Source organism: Chiloscyllium punctatum, chromosome 4 (genome assembly GCF_047496795.1).
Source record: "Chiloscyllium punctatum isolate Juve2018m chromosome 4, sChiPun1.3, whole genome shotgun sequence".
Lineage (NCBI taxonomy): Eukaryota > Metazoa > Chordata > Chondrichthyes > Orectolobiformes > Hemiscylliidae > Chiloscyllium > Chiloscyllium punctatum.
In genome coordinates, this window is record NC_092742.1 from 37,030,235 (window position 1) to 37,049,969 (window position 19,735).

The following is a 19,735-nucleotide window of genomic DNA, read 5'->3' on the forward strand; positions in this document are numbered from 1 at the left end:
ATAACTATTCAGTTCCTCTGCCGTTTTTTTGTTCCCCATTACTACTTCTCCAGCCCCATTTTCCAGTGGTCCAGTGCCCACTCTTGCCTCTTACCTTTTATATATCTTAAAAAACCCTTTGTAACCTTCTTATATATGACTTGCTAGCTTATGCTTTATAATGCATCTTCTCCCCACTTACTGCTGTTTTAGTTGTTCTCTCCCAGCCTTTAAAGGTTTCCTAACCTTCTTACTAGCCTTCATAACATTCTATGCTTTTACTTTTACTTTTAAACTGTCCCTTGTCCTCACCTCAGTATGTTTCTTCTTACTTGGGGTGAAATTCTGTTGTGGCTGCCAAATTACCCACAAACTCTCTTGCCATTGCTGCTCTATTGTCTTCCCTGCTAAGCTGTCCTTCCAATGAACTCTGGCCAGCTCCTCCCTCATGTTTTTGTAATTGCCTTTACTCAGTTGTAATGTCATTACATCTGATTCTAGCTTCTCTCTCTTAAATTGCAGGGTGAATTCTATCATGTTGTGGTCACTAACCTCTGAGTTTCTTCACCTTACTCTTCCAAAGCAAGTCTGACTCATTATACATCAAACCCAGAATTGTCTGTTTCCTAGTGGGCTCTACCATAGGTTGGTGTGAAATGTTCAGATGGCAGTCAGTCTGGCATTCCGGCAATATGTAGACCGTTGTGACCAATTTGGCAATTTTCTCTGGGATCTTAACAGATGTTGTTTGCTCAGGAAACAACAGTATGGAAAGGACTTTCAGTTGGTTTTCAAGAGTACAATCCGGTCTCACATTGGATTTACCACCAAAAGTACTTCAGAATCAAGAGACATGAGCTGAGCAGCTCCTTTCATGGCAAGCTTCCTCAATTAAACATCCAAAGCCATCTCTAAACATGCAAAACATTGTTCAAACAGAACAACCAGAAAGCCCAAAGAATTGTGAGGGGTTTTCCTTGAAGGGAGCTTCAGCATCAAGACCATCAAATGCCTGGAACTGTTTGGTGTTCAACAAATGAATTGGAAAAAAGGTTTCACATTGACTTCTTAAAAATATTAGCTACCTTCACAATCCATGAAACTCAGTTCCACAAATATTAAATCATAACATTATCATGTCATAAAACAACCTGAAATTGCAATTTACTGTAAACTATTCATTACACAGTTTAAAAAAGTAGCATTGGAATTCATTGTGTGGAACATAACAGCACGGATCTGTTATGCAAAACAGTACTGTAAATATTTTCTAATACCTCAATGCAATTAATTAAATAAATCTGGAATAAAAACCTAACAATCAACATGGGCAGTGACAAACCTACTTGCCTATTTAAATAACTTAACTTGGTTCACTAAGGTCCTTTAAGAATCCTGCCATTCTTACTTGGTCTGCTGTAGATGTGGCTCTAGGCCCATGACAGTACGGTTGATTCAAAGCTACCTTCTAAATTGGCATTGAAAAGGCCGTAAGTCACATTCAAAAAGTCAATACCTCCGAAAGAGTGATTAGGGATGAACACAGTGGGCAGCATGGTGGCACAGTGGTTAGCACTGCTGCCTCACAGCGCCAGAGACCCGGGTTCAGTTCCCGCCTCAGGCGACTGACTGTGTGGAGTTTGCACATTCTCCCCGTGTCTGCGTGGGTTTCCTCAGGGTGCTCTGGTTTCCTCCCACAGTCCAAAGATGTGCAGGTCAGGTGAATTGGCCATGCTAAAGTGCTCGTAGTGTTAGGTAAGGGGTAAATGTAGGGGTATAGGTGGGTTGCGCTTCGGCGGTTCGGTGTGGGCTTGTTGGGCCGAAGGGCCTGTTTCCACACTGTAATGTAATGTAATGTAATCTAATCTAATCAAAAAATGTTGGCCATGTCAGTGGTACCAACAGCTTGGCACCTGTTGAGACCCTAAACACTGACCCAAATCCTAACCCTCTGATTAGTTGGCAGCTCTGAGGTGGGATTTCATGACAATGAAAATCTGAAACTTCACTTTAGGTTACTAATGATAATTGGGACAGGGCATGGGGTAGTGGACTCCAGCACTTCACAACTCAGCCTAGTGATTTGGGTAAAATGCAGGTGTCCAATTAAAGTTTGACCTCTCTGGCACTAATGGTTTAGCTTGGGTACAGATCTTCAGGATGTTGTGACCCATTATGTCAAAGCTGCAATGTCAGTTGCTGCCTCCCATATGTTGATTCTCTATACGAGATTGCACTATTTTTTCCTGCAGGAAAAGATGATGTGCATGTTATTGAAAAACCAAGTGGGGAAATGTGCATTCCTGCTGAGTGCAATTGTATGGAATATACAGTGAGGAAGGAATCCTGTAAGAAGTTACTGGTTTGCAAGTGCCACATTATGAAAAGAAAATGATGTTCGTGTCTGTTGTGAAGACAACACAGGATGACTTTGTGCCTCAAAAGAAGAAAGGAAGGAGCTTTAGTGTGTCCTTGTGACAGGATGCTCAAGGGGTCATGGAGTAGAGGGAAATGGGGTAACCAGAGAAAAGGAATGTTGCATGTGCTGTAAAAGGACAGGACAAATGAAGTGTGCTCATTCTTACTTCTTGACATAGTTGAGCCTATTCCTCACTGCATCCATGTCCTGGGGATTATGCTGATGGGCACGACCCTCTCAACATCCTAAGTCAAGTTTTGCTGCAGTGTTTCAGGAGACATACTTGCAGAACTTAAGGAATAATCCTTCTCTCTTTGTCCCGACCTCTTCCATCACTTTCTCTAGAAAGGCATTGGACAGTCTGAAATGAATTGATTTCAGAAAGTCTCTATTATGTGTGTGAAAGCAAGGAATGCAACTCCATTCAACAGTGTATTGTTGCTTTAAATGCCTTTAGCATCCTGCTGGCAATTTTACCATGAAAGTGGGCCAACTGTCCATTTCCTCAACAAACAATCAGGTGGTCAGATATTCTAAAAGATTATATTGAACTGATGCCCAGGAGTTAAAATCATTTTGGCTTTATGCCAGTGATGTTAAGAGATTGATTTCTTCCTCATGTCACTACCCTCAGCAATGCTGACTCAGATTTAGAAACATGGATATAACAATTACTATTACATCTTAAATAAATTATAATTTCTTAAATATTTTTGATAAAACTCAAACAAACTGAAGGTCAATATTATCATAATTCACAAAATCTTCTAATAAAGTTTGTGTATTTCACTGCCTTCATAAGCAATTATTTAAATATTGCTGGAAATAGATTAATGAGCAGTCATCTGAATAAATGTGTAGAACATACAAGGATAATTAATCTGAAAAAGACTACCAGGACTATTACTGTTAAATTCCTAATTACAAATCTTGTTTTAATTGTGATAACTATACCACAATCATATTTCATATATCCATTAATATTAATTTACTGCTTTCCATCAATCACTTTTCTGAACCACTATAGCTTACAACTGTGTTAATTCAACTTAGTTCAAGAGTATTAACACTAGCATTTGTATGGAGGAACAAAAGACATCAGAATAGGAGTATGCCATTCAGCCCTTCGAGCCTGATCAATAAAATCATGGCTGATCTCAATTCTACTTTCATCTCTACTCTACATAAACCTTGACTTCCTTGTCTGTTGAAACACTAACTCAACCTTGCATAAATTCAATGACCAATTCTCAACTGTTTTCTGGGGAAAATAATTCTTTATACTAAGGATGTGCAGGAAAAAAACTGCCCTCATCTCATTCTTACATGCTGGATTTCTTAATCTTGAGCTGCATTCCCTGTTCTAGTCTCTTTTACAAGGAGAAAGCATCCTTTCAGAATCTACTCTGTCACAACCCCTCAGGATCTAATATCCTTATTTATATTCGATGTAATTGGAAAGAAAGCTATAACAATTTGTGTAATGAATTCACTACATACCACTGCTACATGGCCAAGATTGTACCATACGTCAGCCACTTCCTCATCATTCACAGCCAGTGCAATTGCTCTTTGAAATGAGCTCAGAGTCATATCATACTGCTGTGCATAAAAGCAGCACAGCCCTAGGTTGTTGAAGAGCTGACAATTATAAACACCCATTTGGAGAAGTCGCCTGCAGAAAAGAAAATCTTTTTAACACAATTCCAAAACCAAAAACATTGAACTCTTTGCAATAACAAGCAAAACGTACAACATGAATTAACAGAGTCAGAGATCACAGAAATAAACCCTTTGATCCAATTTGTTCATGCTGGCCAGACATCCCAAACTGACCTAGCCCCATTTGCCACCATTTGGCCCTTCTCCCTCTAAACTCTTCCTATTCATATACCCTTTCAGGTGCCTTTAAAATATTATAGGGTTATGGGAAGAAAGCTTGAGAATGTGGTTGAGTAATATGTCAGCCTTCATCGAATTGCAAAGCTGACTCAATGTGCCAAATAGTCTAATTCTGCTCCTATACCTTATGGTTTTCTGGTGTAAATGGATTCCAAACCAGGCCAAATCTGCTGTGGACCAAAGCCTGGACTCAGAAAGCCTAGCGAGGCAGGCTCAAACAAAAAAAGTCTGCTCGCTCAGGGGTTAGATAGGGCAGAGATTAAACAACATGTCAAATCAGGCAAAACCATTAAAATCAGTTGAGCCTTCCCACTACTTGCTGCAGTCCCCTCAGAGTTACAATGAAATGCAGTATGCAAGTGAAATGGAATCGAGGGGATAGGTTCTGTCAGATTACTGTTCAGGAGGTGAAGGTGTATTGATTGATAGGTTTCTGAACTCAGCAATGCCATCACCTTGTAGCCCTGGCATTTCTTTTTCAAATAGCAATTTTTTTTTTGAATGGGCAACGGTTCCTAGTAAGCTATTAGCTTCCACTGAAGCCAAGTCTGAATTAAAATTCATCACCAAGTACCAAGGCGTGTGCACTCAAGTAAAAAACAAAAAAGGCATACACTATTGGAAACTGAAGCAGTTTACCTATCTGAACTATAAGCTATTTTAATAAAACAGCTAATGATCATAATCTGTAGCTAAATTTAGTTATTGATATATCTTCTGATCTCACCTATAGAATCGCAATGCAATCTCAGGCTGATCTGAATAAAAATGATTACTTCCTATGCAGGCAATGGCTTCTACATTTGTATTATCTTGTTTTAAAACATTCTTGTAATATTCAGTGGCTGACACCATGTTGTTCATTTCCTGTTAAAGTCAAAAATAATGTATTATAAAATGGCAAATTTAAGAGAGAATGTCAACACAGTACATTTTGACCAAAGTTTTAAAATTCTGAATAAGAATTGACATGTACAATACATACATTGTATATACGAGCTATTCCTGTGAGCAGTGTAACTTCTGCAGGGAAACAATCCAGTCCTTGCTTGTAAAGGCTTAATGCTGTCAATGGCTGGTCTAAACGAATATAGACCTATTCAAATAAAGTGAAAACTATTTAGCAGGTGTAAGAATTTGTATTTAAAAACTTCCTTTATTCATTAATCTTTTCAGAATTGATCCAGTAGTTAATATTAACACAGGGATCAGAAGGTGTTGTTGGTAATGAGACAAATAAGACTTATGAGTTATTGTCTGTCAATGGTTAAAAGAAAAACTTCAAGTGAGGGACAGATGCATAGTTTAAAAGTGAATATTCAGAAGCTGGCGTTTGAGTTCCATAATTATGTCATTCTTTAGCATCAACATGCATCAAGTGTCATGATGTTGTGATTGCAGCATGGATACAAAACAAACTCACTGTACATATTTAGGACTAATGATTAATATTGCAACAAAATCAGAAATTGCTGGAAAAATTCACTAGGAAAGATAGCACAGAATCATAGAATCCCTACAGTGTGGAAACAGGCCATTCGGCCCAACAAATTCACACCGATCCTCCCAAGAGTATCCCACCCAGAACGCACTCCCTTACCCCTGTTACTCTATGTATCCCCTGATTAATGCACCTAGCCTACACGTCCCTGAACACTATGGGCAATTTAGCATGGCCAATTCACCTAACCTGCACATCTTTGGATTGTAGAAGGAAACCAGAGCACCTGGAGAAAACCCACATAGACACGGGGAGAACATGCAAACTCCACTCAGACAGTCGCCCGAGGCTGGAATCGAACCCAGATCCCTGGCACTGACAGGCAGCAGTGCTAACCATTGACCTGCTCTATAGCATCTGTGGAGAGAAACCAAAGTTAACGTTTTGGATCCAGTTCCTTTCTTCAGAACTGATGGTAGTTAAGAAAAAGTTATTTTTTCATTTCAGACAATGGGGAGGGGCTGGTGATGGTGGTAAGTAAACAACAGGTGGAGATAGAGCCCGAACAGACAGAAGGATAGTTGGACTGCCAAAGGAGTGGCTAGTGGATAACGGTTAGCCGAGAGGAATGAATAACTGCTAATGGGGACTCTAAGTGGCTAACAATTGCATGCGTGTAATAGCAGACTGTGTGGTAACAAGACAGTGTGCAGGGGTTGGGTAAGGACACGGAGAAGGTGCCTCAAGCCATAAAATTGTTGAATTCAATACACAGCCCAGAAGGCTGTAAAGTTCTCAAGTGAAAAATGAGGTGTCGTTCCTCCAGCTGAACCGTTCCATCCACCATCACCCTCGTCCACCAGGCCAAGCTCGTCCTTGCCCTGAACAACTTTGCTTTTAACTCCTCTTGCTTTCTTCAGATCAAAGGGGTGGCCATGAGTACTCGCATGGGCCCCAGTGATGCCTTGTGAGGCATGTCGAACATTCCATATTCCAATCCTATTCCAGCTCCCACCCACAACTCTTTCTCTGGTGTATCGATGATATCATTTGTGCTTCTTCCATCCCTTGTCTTGAATTGGAAAGATTTATCAATTTCACTTCCAATTTCCATCCCTCTCTCACCTTCACTTGGTCAATCTCTGACCTCTCCCTTCCTTGTTTGCATTTCTGGGGATAAGCAGGCCACACAAACCCACCAACTCCCAGTTACCTTGACAAGACATCCTCATGTCCTACTTCCTGTAAAGACTATTCCATTCTCTCAGTTCCTCCACCTCTTCGAATGCCAACTTCAACAAGCCTGCCTCTGAAGTGCCCACCTTTTTCCTCAACCCAGCATTGTAGTTGACAGGGCCCTCAGCTGCATTTGACCCATCTTCCCCACTTCAGCCATCATTCTCCTCATTCCTCCCACATAAGCATTAGAGTGTCCCCTTGCCCTCACCTACCATCCCGCCAGCATCTACATCCACTTCCGCAGGATCATTAGCCGCCATTTCCGTCACCTCCAGTAGGATGCCATGACCCGACACATATTCCACTCTCCTCCCTCGTCAGCCTCCTGCAAGGTACATTCCCTCCAGGACATCCTGGTCCACTCTTCCACCATCCCTGCAATCCCACAGCACCATCCCCTGCAACTGTAGAAGGTGTAACACCAGCCCATTTACTTCCTCCCTCCTCAGTATCCAAGGGCCCACAACCTAATCTACTGCATTCACTGCTCACAACATGGTTGCCTTTACATTTGGGAAATGAAAACACAGACTGGGTGACCACTTCACAGAATACCTACATTTTGTCCACAGAAAAGACCCTGAGCTTTCAATTGCCCAACACTTCAACATACTACCCTGTTCCCTGACCAACATTTTTGTCTCAGGCTTGTTGCAATATTCCAGCAAGGCTGAGGGCAAGCTAGAAGACCAGCATTTCATTTTCCACTTGATGTTCAAGTCCTGAAGGCTGTGGAGTTCTCAAGTTCAATAATCTTAGGACTTGAGAAACCTTCTCCGAAGTCCTTACTCCAACCTCCACACACCAGACTTTGTAATGAAGTGCTATCAGTCCTGAAACGTTAACTCTGATTTCTCTCCACAGATCTGTTTTAGTTTCCAATATCCAACATCTGCAGTTCTTGTCGTTTTTAAAAATTAACACTGCAAGTACCTTTTAATGACGTGAAAGTGTTTCATTACTGCCAAACAATTTCTGGCATGTAATGTACTATTACAGAGTGGAGTCTCATTCCTTCGAGTTTTGAATTTAATTTCTTAAATAATAAAATTTATTTTTTCCATATCTCTTCTTTTCTTTCTGAATTGAATACATATGTCATTTCCCTCAATGTGCTGTTACTAGATCACAACTGTGGGAAAATTTAGTTTGAACTAAAGGATGTGGGAGCAAAACTGACTATAGCAGACGATGTTAGATGCCATGTTACAGCAAATTTTGGCCCAGGTATTGAGTTGTGATATGTGTCATACAATTGCTTACCTTTGCCAGGTAAAGAACTGTATCAACCATTTCCTGTTGTTTGAATGCAGATTTAAACTGCTTCTCTGCTTCACGATACAAACCCAACCTTTTGAGAACAAAGATATTAGACAATAATATTGAAACTCTGTATTCATTTATCATGCTTTGTACATACTTCCCTGCATTCAAAGTGACAATGTTCTATAGAAACTTTCAAAACAAATAATAGATGCATTATAGCCATGGATCAGTGATTTCCAATTACATAAAGTAACTTACAAAACAATCATAAACAAATGGGTAAAATCTTATCTTAGCATGAGGGTTATGGCACAAAAGAGGAATTGAGGCGAGGGCAGATCATCCATGATCTTATCCTGCTGCCTAGAAAGCCAATGGGAGACTTGCACTGCCTTTTCCAGGATAGGTCCAACAAGCCACACATTAAACAGGCAGTAGAGAGGCTACCTGTGGTGGATGTTCAACTTAGACTGGGTTACTGGACAAATAGATGCTAGCAGTTCTTGCGCGCAGCTGTGCCATGTGGGAGGCCATCGTTGTTGCCAAAGGATAGACTGCCCAAACATTCGGCGAAGACCCAAGTCACAAGTAAGTAATTTGCACAAGAAACAAGAGCTAGTTTGGGGAGTGGGGAGAGCTCTCCTTGGGGCCCTGCTTCATTTTATTCACTGTAAGCATTTGTTCATGGAGGAACGTTGGTGACCTTGATCAAACATACAAGATTTAGAGGGGTCTTGGGACAGTAAACGTTGAGAAGTTTCCATTAGTGGGGGAATTCACAAAACAGGGGACACAGTTAAAGGGGGCATTCCATCAAAATGAAATGCAAAGTAATTTCTTCTCCCAGAGGGTGGTGAATCTCCAGAATTCTCTAATACAGAGAGTTACGAAGGCCAAATCATTTAAAATATTTATAGAGATAGATTTTTGAAATATCAAGGATTTGAGGGCTATGAGGGTTATGGCACAAAAGAGGAATTGAGGCGAGGGCAGATCATCCATGATCTTATTGAATGGCCTACTCCTGTTCCTATTTCTTATGATCTTTCTGACGTTCATTCCCTTGATCAGGCACTGATTTGATTGAGGGACTCCAACATCCAATGTGGCAAGTAGGCCGTACAGTTTAACATGTCATGGACATCACCTAAGGACAGGCCTGCTGACAGCTGGGTAAATTTTAACTGCAGCAAAATGGAAACCTTATGGTCCTTAACTGGCCACTCAGGAACCATAATTGGCAGTGTAGAAAAGTCAAACACATGCGTTCCCACCCAGGACCCTATTCTGATGGGGGGGGCCTGAAAACAGCAGGTGTCAGCACATCTAATTAAACACTTCTCCCACCTACAAATTCATGACCAGAAAAGTCCACCCAATGCATTCATCTTCTCTAATTCAATACAATGTAAATCTAAGTTGGTTTACCTGTAGTAACATTTTCCAATTTGTACCTTCCACCACCAATCTTTATACTGGGAATGCTCAGTAGCCAGGGCTGCCAAATCTAAAGCCTGTTAAAATAAAAATATTCAATTTTTATTGGAAAGTTTTCACAAATTAATGATTGGGAAGTTTTTAAAAATAAGTGAACATTAATCAATGCGCCATTGTGCTGTACCAGAGTTCCAAACTTGATATAAACTTCAGGTGAAACAGGGTTAAAGAACAGGGGGTAACTAAAGCAGTATACAAGGATGAAAGATAGTTCTCATTTGAAGTCATGTGTTTTGTCATTTTTAATCCAATATTATGTAGTTATTTTATATTTACGTCTTATATTTGTACATGGTAAAATTTTCCAATCATAAATTGAAAATGCTATTGCATTACTATTAATGGGAAAGTGCAATTATAATCATGAAAAAGTTTACATTGACAGTTTCTATTCTAACTTCTGTTGGATTTTTAAAGAATGAGCATTCTATTCACAAAAAAATTGGATTACAAAAACACTGCAAGCAATATTGTTATTAAAAAATAAAATTGTGATGCATCAGCTGTAAACAGCCAAGGTCATCCAGGATACTGTGCTTACTTTTAGGCAGTGAACTTCAAGATGCAGCAGCCTTGCCAGTACAAATTTACCATACAGAAACTTGCTTCCTAACAGTACTGTGGGAATCCCTGCACTCCGAGAACTGTAGCAGTCCAAGAGAACAGCTACCATCTTCTCCAGCAATTAGTGATGGGAACTAGATGCTATTTTCGCCAGTGATGCCTCTATCCTGTGAACAAATTTAACAACCCAGAGTTTAAAGGATCATATTATTATTATAGATTGAGATTCAAATGTCACAGGGCGATCAAACTGAAGTATTTATGATGATAAAGAGACTGAATATAAGCGAACTATTTCTCTCAGATGTGCAAAACAGAACCAGAGGGTTCAGAGAGAACAGATTTAAAACATGAAAATTGTAGGGTGTGCTGGAATTCCTAACATGCATTCTCATCACCAAAGCTGAAAGTAGTAATTAGGGAAAATCTGTCCCTTTTTGGATGTAATTAATCACTGGCTACACCAGCATTTATTGCCCATTCCAACTTGCTCTTGAACGGAGTGATTTACTAGGCCACTTCAGAGGGTAGTAAAAAGTCAACCACATTTCTGTGGGTCTGCAGTCACAGGTAGGCCAGACCAGGTAAGGACAGGAGATTTCCTTCTCAAAAAAAAAGACATTTGTGAATAAAATAGATTTTTGGCAACAATTGAATATGGTTACACACAGTCATCAATAGACTAGCCTTTCATTCCCAACCTTGAAGTAAGTTTCACCATCTGAGCTTGAACATTAATCTGGAACTCTGGATTTTAATGAAATTACCACTAGACTACCACCTCCCCCCATCATAAATACATTTGACAAATCTGTTCTTCAGCACACTTATACACCTTTAATAGTTACACATCAAGATTTGCCACAGGTTACTGAAATAAATCTCAAATAGAAATTGGAATACCATGGTAGTTCTTTATTGATAACTTACAGTTTTAACATCATTTTCATGATGGAAAATATATTCAAACAATGCCTGAAAAATAATCATAAATGAATAGTTTATCAGTTTTCAAATGCATCTTTTACACACAGGAAGAAAATATTGCAAATCCTATAATTCACTCTTCTGATAACATACAATATATTCTAGTTGGCAGGTTTAGTTTAGTCTGTACAGAATGTGGCCAAGACAGAGAAATTTGGCAAATGTCCTTTCTGTTGAAACTCTCTCACTGGTGCAGCATGCAATCTTCCGGTTGACATTTCAATGGTTACCAATCTCTCATTTAAATATTACAACACAGTAAAATATTTTAAAGAAACGTAGCCCATTTTTCTGAATGCTTAGAGCACAGCTCAGTTAGGTATGCTATTTGTATTAGAGCTTTGGCCAATGAAGGAAGGGACAAGTGTAATCGTTATATTAATAATTTCCCCTTTCATTACAAAGATTCTTACATTATAAAAATGACTACATTTCAAAAAGTACTTAACTGGTTGTAAAGTATTTTGAGCTGTTCAGTGGCTTTGAAAAATCTCCATATAAATGCCAGCCTCTCTTTTTACTTCTTTCATGTAGGGATCCAAGCAGATTCATTGACTGGCCTAATCCTGCTGGTTAGGTCCACCTCTCTCAATTGAGAGCTCACTTCCACCTTCTGAAGAGCAATTCTAATTTGCCACTAAATGCTTCCCTTTCCATTGAAGACAGCAAACCTTAGCAGGATTTATACACTTAATGGTAAGGTCCTAGGGAGTGTTGCTGAACAAAGAGACCTTGGAATGCAGGTTCATAGCTCCTTAAAAGTGGAGTCGCAGGTGGACAGGATAGTGAAGGCGACGTTTGGTATGCTTTCCTTTATTGGTCAGGGAGTATGGAGTACAGGAGTTGGAAGGTCATGTCGCAGCTGTATAGGACATTGGTTAGGCCACTGTTGGAATATTGCGTGCAATTCTGGTCTCCTTCCTATCGGAAAGATGTTGTGAAACTTGAAAGGGTTCAGAAAAGATTTACAAGGATGTTGCCAGGGTTCGAGGATTTCAGCTATAGGGGCAGGCTGAACAGGCTGGGGCTGTTTTCCCTGGAGTGTCGAAGGCTGAGGGGTGACCTTATAGAAGTTTACAAAATTATGAGGGGCATGGATAGGGTAAATAGGCAAAGTCTTTTCCCCGGGGTTGGGGAGTCCAGAACTAGAGGGAATAGGTTTAGGGTGAGAGGGGAAAGATATATTAAAAAAAAGAGACCTAAGGGGCAATTTTTTCCACAGAGGGTGGTATGTGTATGGAATGAGCTGCCAGAGGAAGTGGTGGAGTCTGGTACAATTGCAATATTTAAGAGGCATTTGGATAAGTATATGAATGAGAAGGGTTTGGAGAGATATGGGCCAGGTGCTGGCAGGTGGGACTAGATTGGGTTAGGATATCTAGTCGGCATGGATGGGTTGGACTGAAGGGTCGGTTTCTGTGCTATACATCTCTATGACTCTATGAACAAATATTTTTTATATAGAATATGCAGTAGAAAAACAGTTCAACCCAAATAGAAATGCCTTCATTTATGCTTCACACAATCTCCTTACTACCCACAAAATCTTCTATTCTCTTCTACATCATGCTTGTCTAGCTTCCCTGTGGGTACAACTACGATTTGTTTCAACCACTTCTTGTAATAGCGAGTTCCACATTCTCACTACTGTTGGGTAAAGAAGTTCTTTTGATGTTTCCCACTAGAATGCTCTTATGTCGATGACCTCTAGTTATGCTCTTTTCTACAATCAAACATTTCATAAATTTTAACAACACCTCTAAGTTCACATCTCAAGATTTTCAAGAGAAAAGAGATCCAGTTTCTTAATCCATTTGCCTCCTTGACTTCTGGAGGTATTATGGATCCCAACTAAACAGGATTCAATGACAGGAGGCCACTGCTGAATCGGAGAGAACAGTCTCAAGATAAATAGTGAAAATGTGATAGAGAGGCAACTGTGATCATAAAAATGGGAGTGGATCCTGATGGGAAGGCTAGTGATTTCCACATGGGTCCTAGAACAGTCATGCTCCTTCTGGTTCACAAGATCTACATACTTATCTTACTATGTCCATTTTGGCATCAATCCTGCTTACCACCAAGTTTCTCTGGTGCTTTGGCACTGACTTAGACATGTATGACAGATTTGAAATGATAATGAAGTTCTATTTGCATCACATGTGCTATCCTTTGAGTATCTTGAGATCCTTGTCAGTTTGTGGCAATCACTTCCCCCCCACCTCCAAAACACCACGAGTTAAGGTGCCTGTTAGGATATCCTAAATCGTGGTTCTGTGGAAGGAAAAACTAAAAAAAACTAGTAAAACTTAACATAAAGCAAGCACAAATTATGTCAATATTGAAAACTATAAAAATTCCAAAATCTATAAAACGGGTTTTGCACTAAATTTACACGTGAAATTTGCTCATGTTTTGTGCAGTTTTGGTGGACTTAGTCTAGAGTTCGCAGGCCTATACAGTATATAGAATTTGGCACATACCTTAGCTAAATTTGGTTTTCCAGCATATTTGGTTAAATTTAATCTGGATAAATTAATAAATGGTCCATCAGGACTGGTAAGCATGGAAGCCTGAAGAAAGAAGACAGAAAAAAAAATTATTGTAACTCCAACAGAAAATAACTACAAATTGATAACTATCTAAAAAGAATTTTAAAAACTACACTTCTTCAAAATTTACCGTCCCCAGCCGAACAAATCTTCCAGAAGCACAGGTTACTGGGCGGGCAGTGTAAGCCGTTCTAGGGGTCTTGATAGCTTGCTCCATGGTGCCAGGTCGGCCAGACTGGGTGCCTGGTCTAACAAACCCAGTGATGGGTCTTCCTGATTGAGACACAGGTCTATTTAAAAGAAAATATTTTGAACAGAAACACAGCAAGAAAACAAGGATTAATTAAGTACAACTTGAAACATGTAATAATGAAAATTAGTTGTTGGTTTGCAGATTCAACTTAGTTTTTGATGCCTTTTTAAAAAAATTTGTCAGAGAATTAATTTGTCAGTGGAAACAGCTTTACTTGTTGACGCAGAGTAACTTGACATTTAAACAGAAGAACCAAAAATGTCTAATTTGCTAATTCCACACATCCCGTTTTTTTACATTTCATTTACCAGAAGCAATCTTGACCATATTACTGGTTATTACATTATTGGTGGTGGGTGTGCTGGAGATTAGATCAGAAATTTCCTGAAGGGCTTTTGCCCGAAATGTCGATTTCCCTACTCCTCAGATGCTGCCTGACCTGCTGTGCTTTTCCAGCACCACTCTACTCTTGACTGATTACATTATTGGATCCACATGTGTTCACTGAAGATTTAACCAATGGAACCACCTATTGCAAGGCTCAACATCACTGACATTGGGTCAGTTGAGAGTAACTTGACATTTAAACAGAAGGACCAAAAATGTCCAATTTGCTAATTCCACACATCCTGTTTTTTTACATTTCGTTTATCACATTATTCAATGCTATGTCTACCTGATCTGTCTTGACAAATACCAAATAAAAATAGTTATTCAATATTTCTGCCATCCTTGCATTGTTACCCAACACATTATTACCCCTATCCTCAATGGCTCTACTCCCGACATAACCCTTCTTTATTTAAAAGAAACGTGTGCAAAATATTTTGCTAGTTTATTATAAGATCCTTGAAAATTTAATTTCATAGTCCCAGCCCCCAAGTGATGTAGACATTGGGTCAGTTGAGAAAATAGAGTGGACTGGCAGAAATGAAATTGTCAATTTTTAGAATAAAATGGTCTGATTCCCCAGCCAAGTTCTGAACAGCAGGGAAGAACCTCATTAGGGAGTGGCAAGAGGCCTAAGCACATGCAATTACCTTACCTCACCTCACCGATATGCAGTTTCCTAGTCACATACTCAAACAATTCCTGACACAAACGTCAGAAAGGATGCCTGGTGTGTACAGACCACTGCTTACTCCTCCAGGCCTCCACCTTGGATAGCAGTTACCAACATCTCAGGGCACAATCGATAGTTACTGCCTACACCCCTCATCCACAGTGATTGGCATTGGACACATACCAGACTCACTACACCCCCACAGTACATTTCTGACCCAGTTTTGCACTTGAATGCTTCATTTGAGTGCACCAGCATCTATCATTGTGTTTCGGCCAGGACACTTTGTGCACAAGGAAAAGACCCATTTCATCTATTTGATCAGGTTGTACTTCAGGATTCCTCACTTTGTTGCTCACAGCATCTCTGCATGGTCTTATTTTGCACTTTTCACCTTTGTAGTTATGTTTTCTTTTCATGTCTGAGCATACGCACTCAACTTGTGAACAATGAGAGGCCCTTCAAACACTAACTGCTTTAATCAGGCATTTTCATGATACAAGTTGAAGTTATTTATGATAACACTCTGCATATGAAATGCATACAGTGATAAATCACATGGGATACACACCCTGGTCAGAAGCAATCTTGACCATATCACTGGTTATTACATTATTGGTGGTGGGTGTGCTGGAGATTAGGTCAGAAATTTCCTGATGAAGGGCTTTTGCCCGAAATGTCGATTTCCCTACTCCTCAGATGCTGCCTGACCTGCTGTGCTTTTCCAGCACCACTCTACTCTTGACTGATTACATTATTGGATCCACATGTGTTCACTGAAGATCTAACCAATGGAACCATCTATTGCAAGGCTTAACATCACTGTTGCTACAAAGGAGCATAGAAATGAAGGAGGAACAGATGCACCAGCAAGTGAAACATCAGTAGCAACCTCCAGCAGCTGCCAAACATGAAGAAATTACAGCTAGAAGTCTCAAGATGTGGGGGAGGCTCAGACTCTTATTGTCCTTAATGTTGTTATTTCCTCTAGCCGAGTGAGTACAGTGTTGCTGCAAATTTATGTCATTTCGGGACACTGAATTACACAAACTGCTCAATCTGTGACCTGGAGGAATGGGTGGCTATCCAATCCGGGTGACAGCTGCACTAAACTTGTATATATCTGGCTGCTTCCAAGGATTCATGGGGGACGTGTGGAAGACCTCATGGCTCTCGATTTACAAATGTGTCAAGGCTATTATAATCTGGCACAAGTTGCATTTATACTGCATTCATTTATTTACACAAGATAAGGTCATGCTGCAGCATGGACAATAAATTTTGTCAATATAGCTGGCTTCTTCAAGGTGCAGGATGGTGTAGACAGCACACATATCGGATTGAGTGCGTCATATCATAACACAGCTTATTTTGTGAACAGGAAAGGATTCTAGTTCAATTTTCAAGTAATCTGTGACACTGGTACTGTATCTTAGAAGTCAGTGCCAGGCACATTGATGGTTGCCATCATGCCTATATCCTGAGGAACTTTCCATGTTCCTGAACCCCATGGTTACTGGGTGACATGCTTTATCCCCGGCAATCATAGCGGATGACTCAGTCATACAACACTCTGAGACCAAACATGGAAACAATGCAGCCTATTTTCTGACCAGGGCAACCATGGAGCAGACAATAGTCCTAAAGACAACATTCCCCAAGTGATGCAGGCAAAGAGGGGCTATGATGGAGGTTGATGAGTTGGGAGGAAGATGAGGACATTGAGCAGGAGAGCATCACATTCAGCATGATTGAATAAGGCAGCATCAGTTTGAACAAGCCATACAGCATTTAATTGACACCCTGTTCCAATAAGTCTGATGTAGATACAGTGATCACTGACTGTAAATTTGTTGCTGCTTGATAAGCAAGCAGTCCCTGTTTATGGAAAGAAATGCAGCTCATTTGTTTTTACCATTTTCTTTGGCTGTTAATAAATTTTAAAAAGACGTTTTCAACGGTTTGAAGACTTTCCAGTACATGGTGGCTCCGCACTGAACAATGAAAATAATTAATCTATGCTGGGTGTTAATTGTGCCACCTGCATGCCCTGAGAAAAGTGCTTCTTTGTAGTTCCCCACTCATGACAGTCATAGGGATGTAAATCATGGAAACAGACCCTCCAATCCAACTCGTCTGTGCCGACCAGCTATTAGAAATTAATCTAGTCTTCTTTGCCAGTAGTTGACCCGAAGGCCTTCTTGTTCATATACCTATCCAGGTGCCTTTTGAAATGGTGTAATGGTATTAGCCTGCAGTGCTCCCTCTGGTTGCTCTTTCCGTACGTGCACCACCCTCTCCAAGAAGAGGTTTCCCCTTTGGTCCCTTTTAAATCTTTCCGCTCTCACCCTAATTCCATACCCTGTAGTTGCATGGTGAAGGACTGTTGCTGGTTGGCAGTGCTTTACCTGACACATGGCTAGGCGTTAAAAATAACTCCTGTGCCCAAAATCCAAGGAGGTCCCACCAGTGACAAATCTTCCCTCTCGGTAGAGTCGGAAGTACAAGGTTGTGGTGGACAGCTAATCAGGAATGCTGCAGAAAATAGGTAGAGAAAACCTGCTTGGGCTCAAGGAGGGAAAGGCTCCATGAAACTTGTCAAAAATTGACACTTAGTTTATCTTTGCCTTCCTAATTTACTTTTGGCTGACAAAGAACTACATAGCCAATCAATTTAGGATTGTCAGTCAGGACTGCAGAATGGTGCACAAGTGTGTACTGGGAGCTACATCTATTGATACACAAGGCTTGTTAATTGCAGGCAGAGAGAACATATATGTACTGTGTCTGTTTCAACTCAACAAAATAGGTGGTAGACATTCACTTGCTCACTCCTCTGGGCTATGCTCTAACCAGTTAACCTGCCTGGTTTAAACTTTTAAACAAAGCCTGGCTGTTAACTGTTAATCACATTGGGTGCATTCTCCATGGCAATACTTCTGCCAACAATCAGTATCCTCCTCTCATGCAGTAGAAATGTTGATTTTCCCTTTGAATTGGTGTTGTTGCAAAATAGCCTGATGATGATGCAAGAAGAGGAGAAGAGATTTAACAAGATGTTTATTTTTCAGGTTCTGTACTATTAAAATGATGAAATATTGTATTTTCCTGCATGCTGCTGAACTTTTAAAAATGTTTGACACTGCTATATACTTGGCTATTGGCCAATATTGTTGTTCATTATATTTTCCCAAATTCTATTCATAGTTCCACAATACTAGTTTTACTCAACTAACTAACCCTTGTTTTCACCGTATGTATTTCCTTCTCTATTATCTTAAAAAGTGTATTATGTAATTATTGCTCATGGCCATAGAAAACTGAACTGCTACTATTTGAAGATGTGGTTAGATCTGTCATTAAGGCTCATTCTTCTACCAGGTTCTATTTAACCCTCCAAGCTAATAAACCAAAGTAATGGATGGTTGGCCAAGCAGGACAAAACAGATTTTCTCATAGGCTTTTACTGGTTAAACCTCAATATTATCTCAGCTGAGTAAATTCAGATATTAAGTTCAGGGATTGCTTAACTATAACAAAATGATCTAGACTCAGTAAACAGAGCAATAAGTAGTCATTGGGAGTAGTTGTGGTTTTATTTTTGGGGAAAAGAAAACTCAATATTTGGATTTTACATCGATTAGTTTGGAGAGTCTCACAAATAATTGTTCTTCCTTGATTCAGACACTAAACTCACCAAAATATTACAACAGCCAAATATAAACTTGCATCATCAACTGACATTCATGTATACCTGCACTTCTGAAATAAATTCATTAGTTATAATGCATTTTGAAGCATTCTGCATTTAATCATTAAGCTATCAAAAAACCTTTTTGAAAATCAAACTGTTCGGACATGTTATGACATAGCTCTGAAGCAGGTGGGACTTGAACCAAAGTCTTGTGGCTCAGACGTAGAAACACTATCACCGCAGCCTTGGAGTTCAGCATCAAGAAGATTGTCATTAAAGCTCTTAATACCTGACAGCTGGGCTAGGACCTCCTCCTTGACTGATTCCTGACATTTTTAAAGACGTTCCCGGTCCTGCAAATGGGGAGAAAAAAAGTTTTAGATAGATATCTAAGAAATCAAGTTCAAAATCCAAATATAGTTCCATTGTGTAAACTCAATATATGATCATGGGCAAATAATAATTGGGTATAAAAATATTCTTCATTCAACAAAAAAGAGAAAAAAAAAATCACATTCTGAATTGCAGTAATCAACAAATATGTGAAAATAACACCTTTTATAAAATAAATAAAAATAATGTATGTGGGAATAAAGATAAAACAAGAGATATCAAAGATAAATGTCCATGGTTCAGTAGTACCACTTATACCACAGAGTTAGAAGTAGCAAAGTTTCAGTCCTCTCCATTCAGTCAAAGCTGGCATCTCAGTGTAGCTACTAGTTTTCTGATCAGACATTCAAACCATAAAAAGAAAATAGCACTGATGTTCCGATTCAATTGGTGTTAGCACAGGAGGTGGTAATTAGGTCCATGTTTGTTCCACCTCCTTAGGTAGAGTAATCCAAAACAAATACTGCCACCATATTCACATCTCTG

General features: G+C 39.7%; 1 protein-coding gene across 2 annotated transcripts in view; it reads right to left on the minus strand.

Moving 5' to 3' along the window:
• ttc8 (tetratricopeptide repeat domain 8) overlaps nucleotides 1-19,735 on the minus strand; it is a 54,246-nt gene that overhangs the window by 7,609 nt on the left and 26,902 nt on the right. The window contains exons 3-11 of one of the 2 annotated variants that reach the window (XM_072568396.1): nucleotides 19,146-19,209; nucleotides 13,977-14,136; nucleotides 13,778-13,867; nucleotides 11,238-11,282; nucleotides 9,675-9,760; nucleotides 8,244-8,331; nucleotides 5,286-5,396; nucleotides 5,028-5,167; nucleotides 3,899-4,073 (exon numbers count right to left, since the gene is read on the minus strand). In XM_072568396.1, the coding sequence (XP_072424497.1) occupies nucleotides 3,899-4,073; nucleotides 5,028-5,167; nucleotides 5,286-5,396; nucleotides 8,244-8,331; nucleotides 9,675-9,760; nucleotides 11,238-11,282; nucleotides 13,778-13,867; nucleotides 13,977-14,136; nucleotides 19,146-19,209 (959 nt within the window). The remainder of the gene's footprint in view (nucleotides 1-3,898; nucleotides 4,074-5,027; nucleotides 5,168-5,285; nucleotides 5,397-8,243; nucleotides 8,332-9,674; nucleotides 9,761-11,237; nucleotides 11,283-13,777; nucleotides 13,868-13,976; nucleotides 14,137-19,145; nucleotides 19,210-19,735) is intronic. The other variant, XM_072568397.1, reaches the window with a different exon arrangement.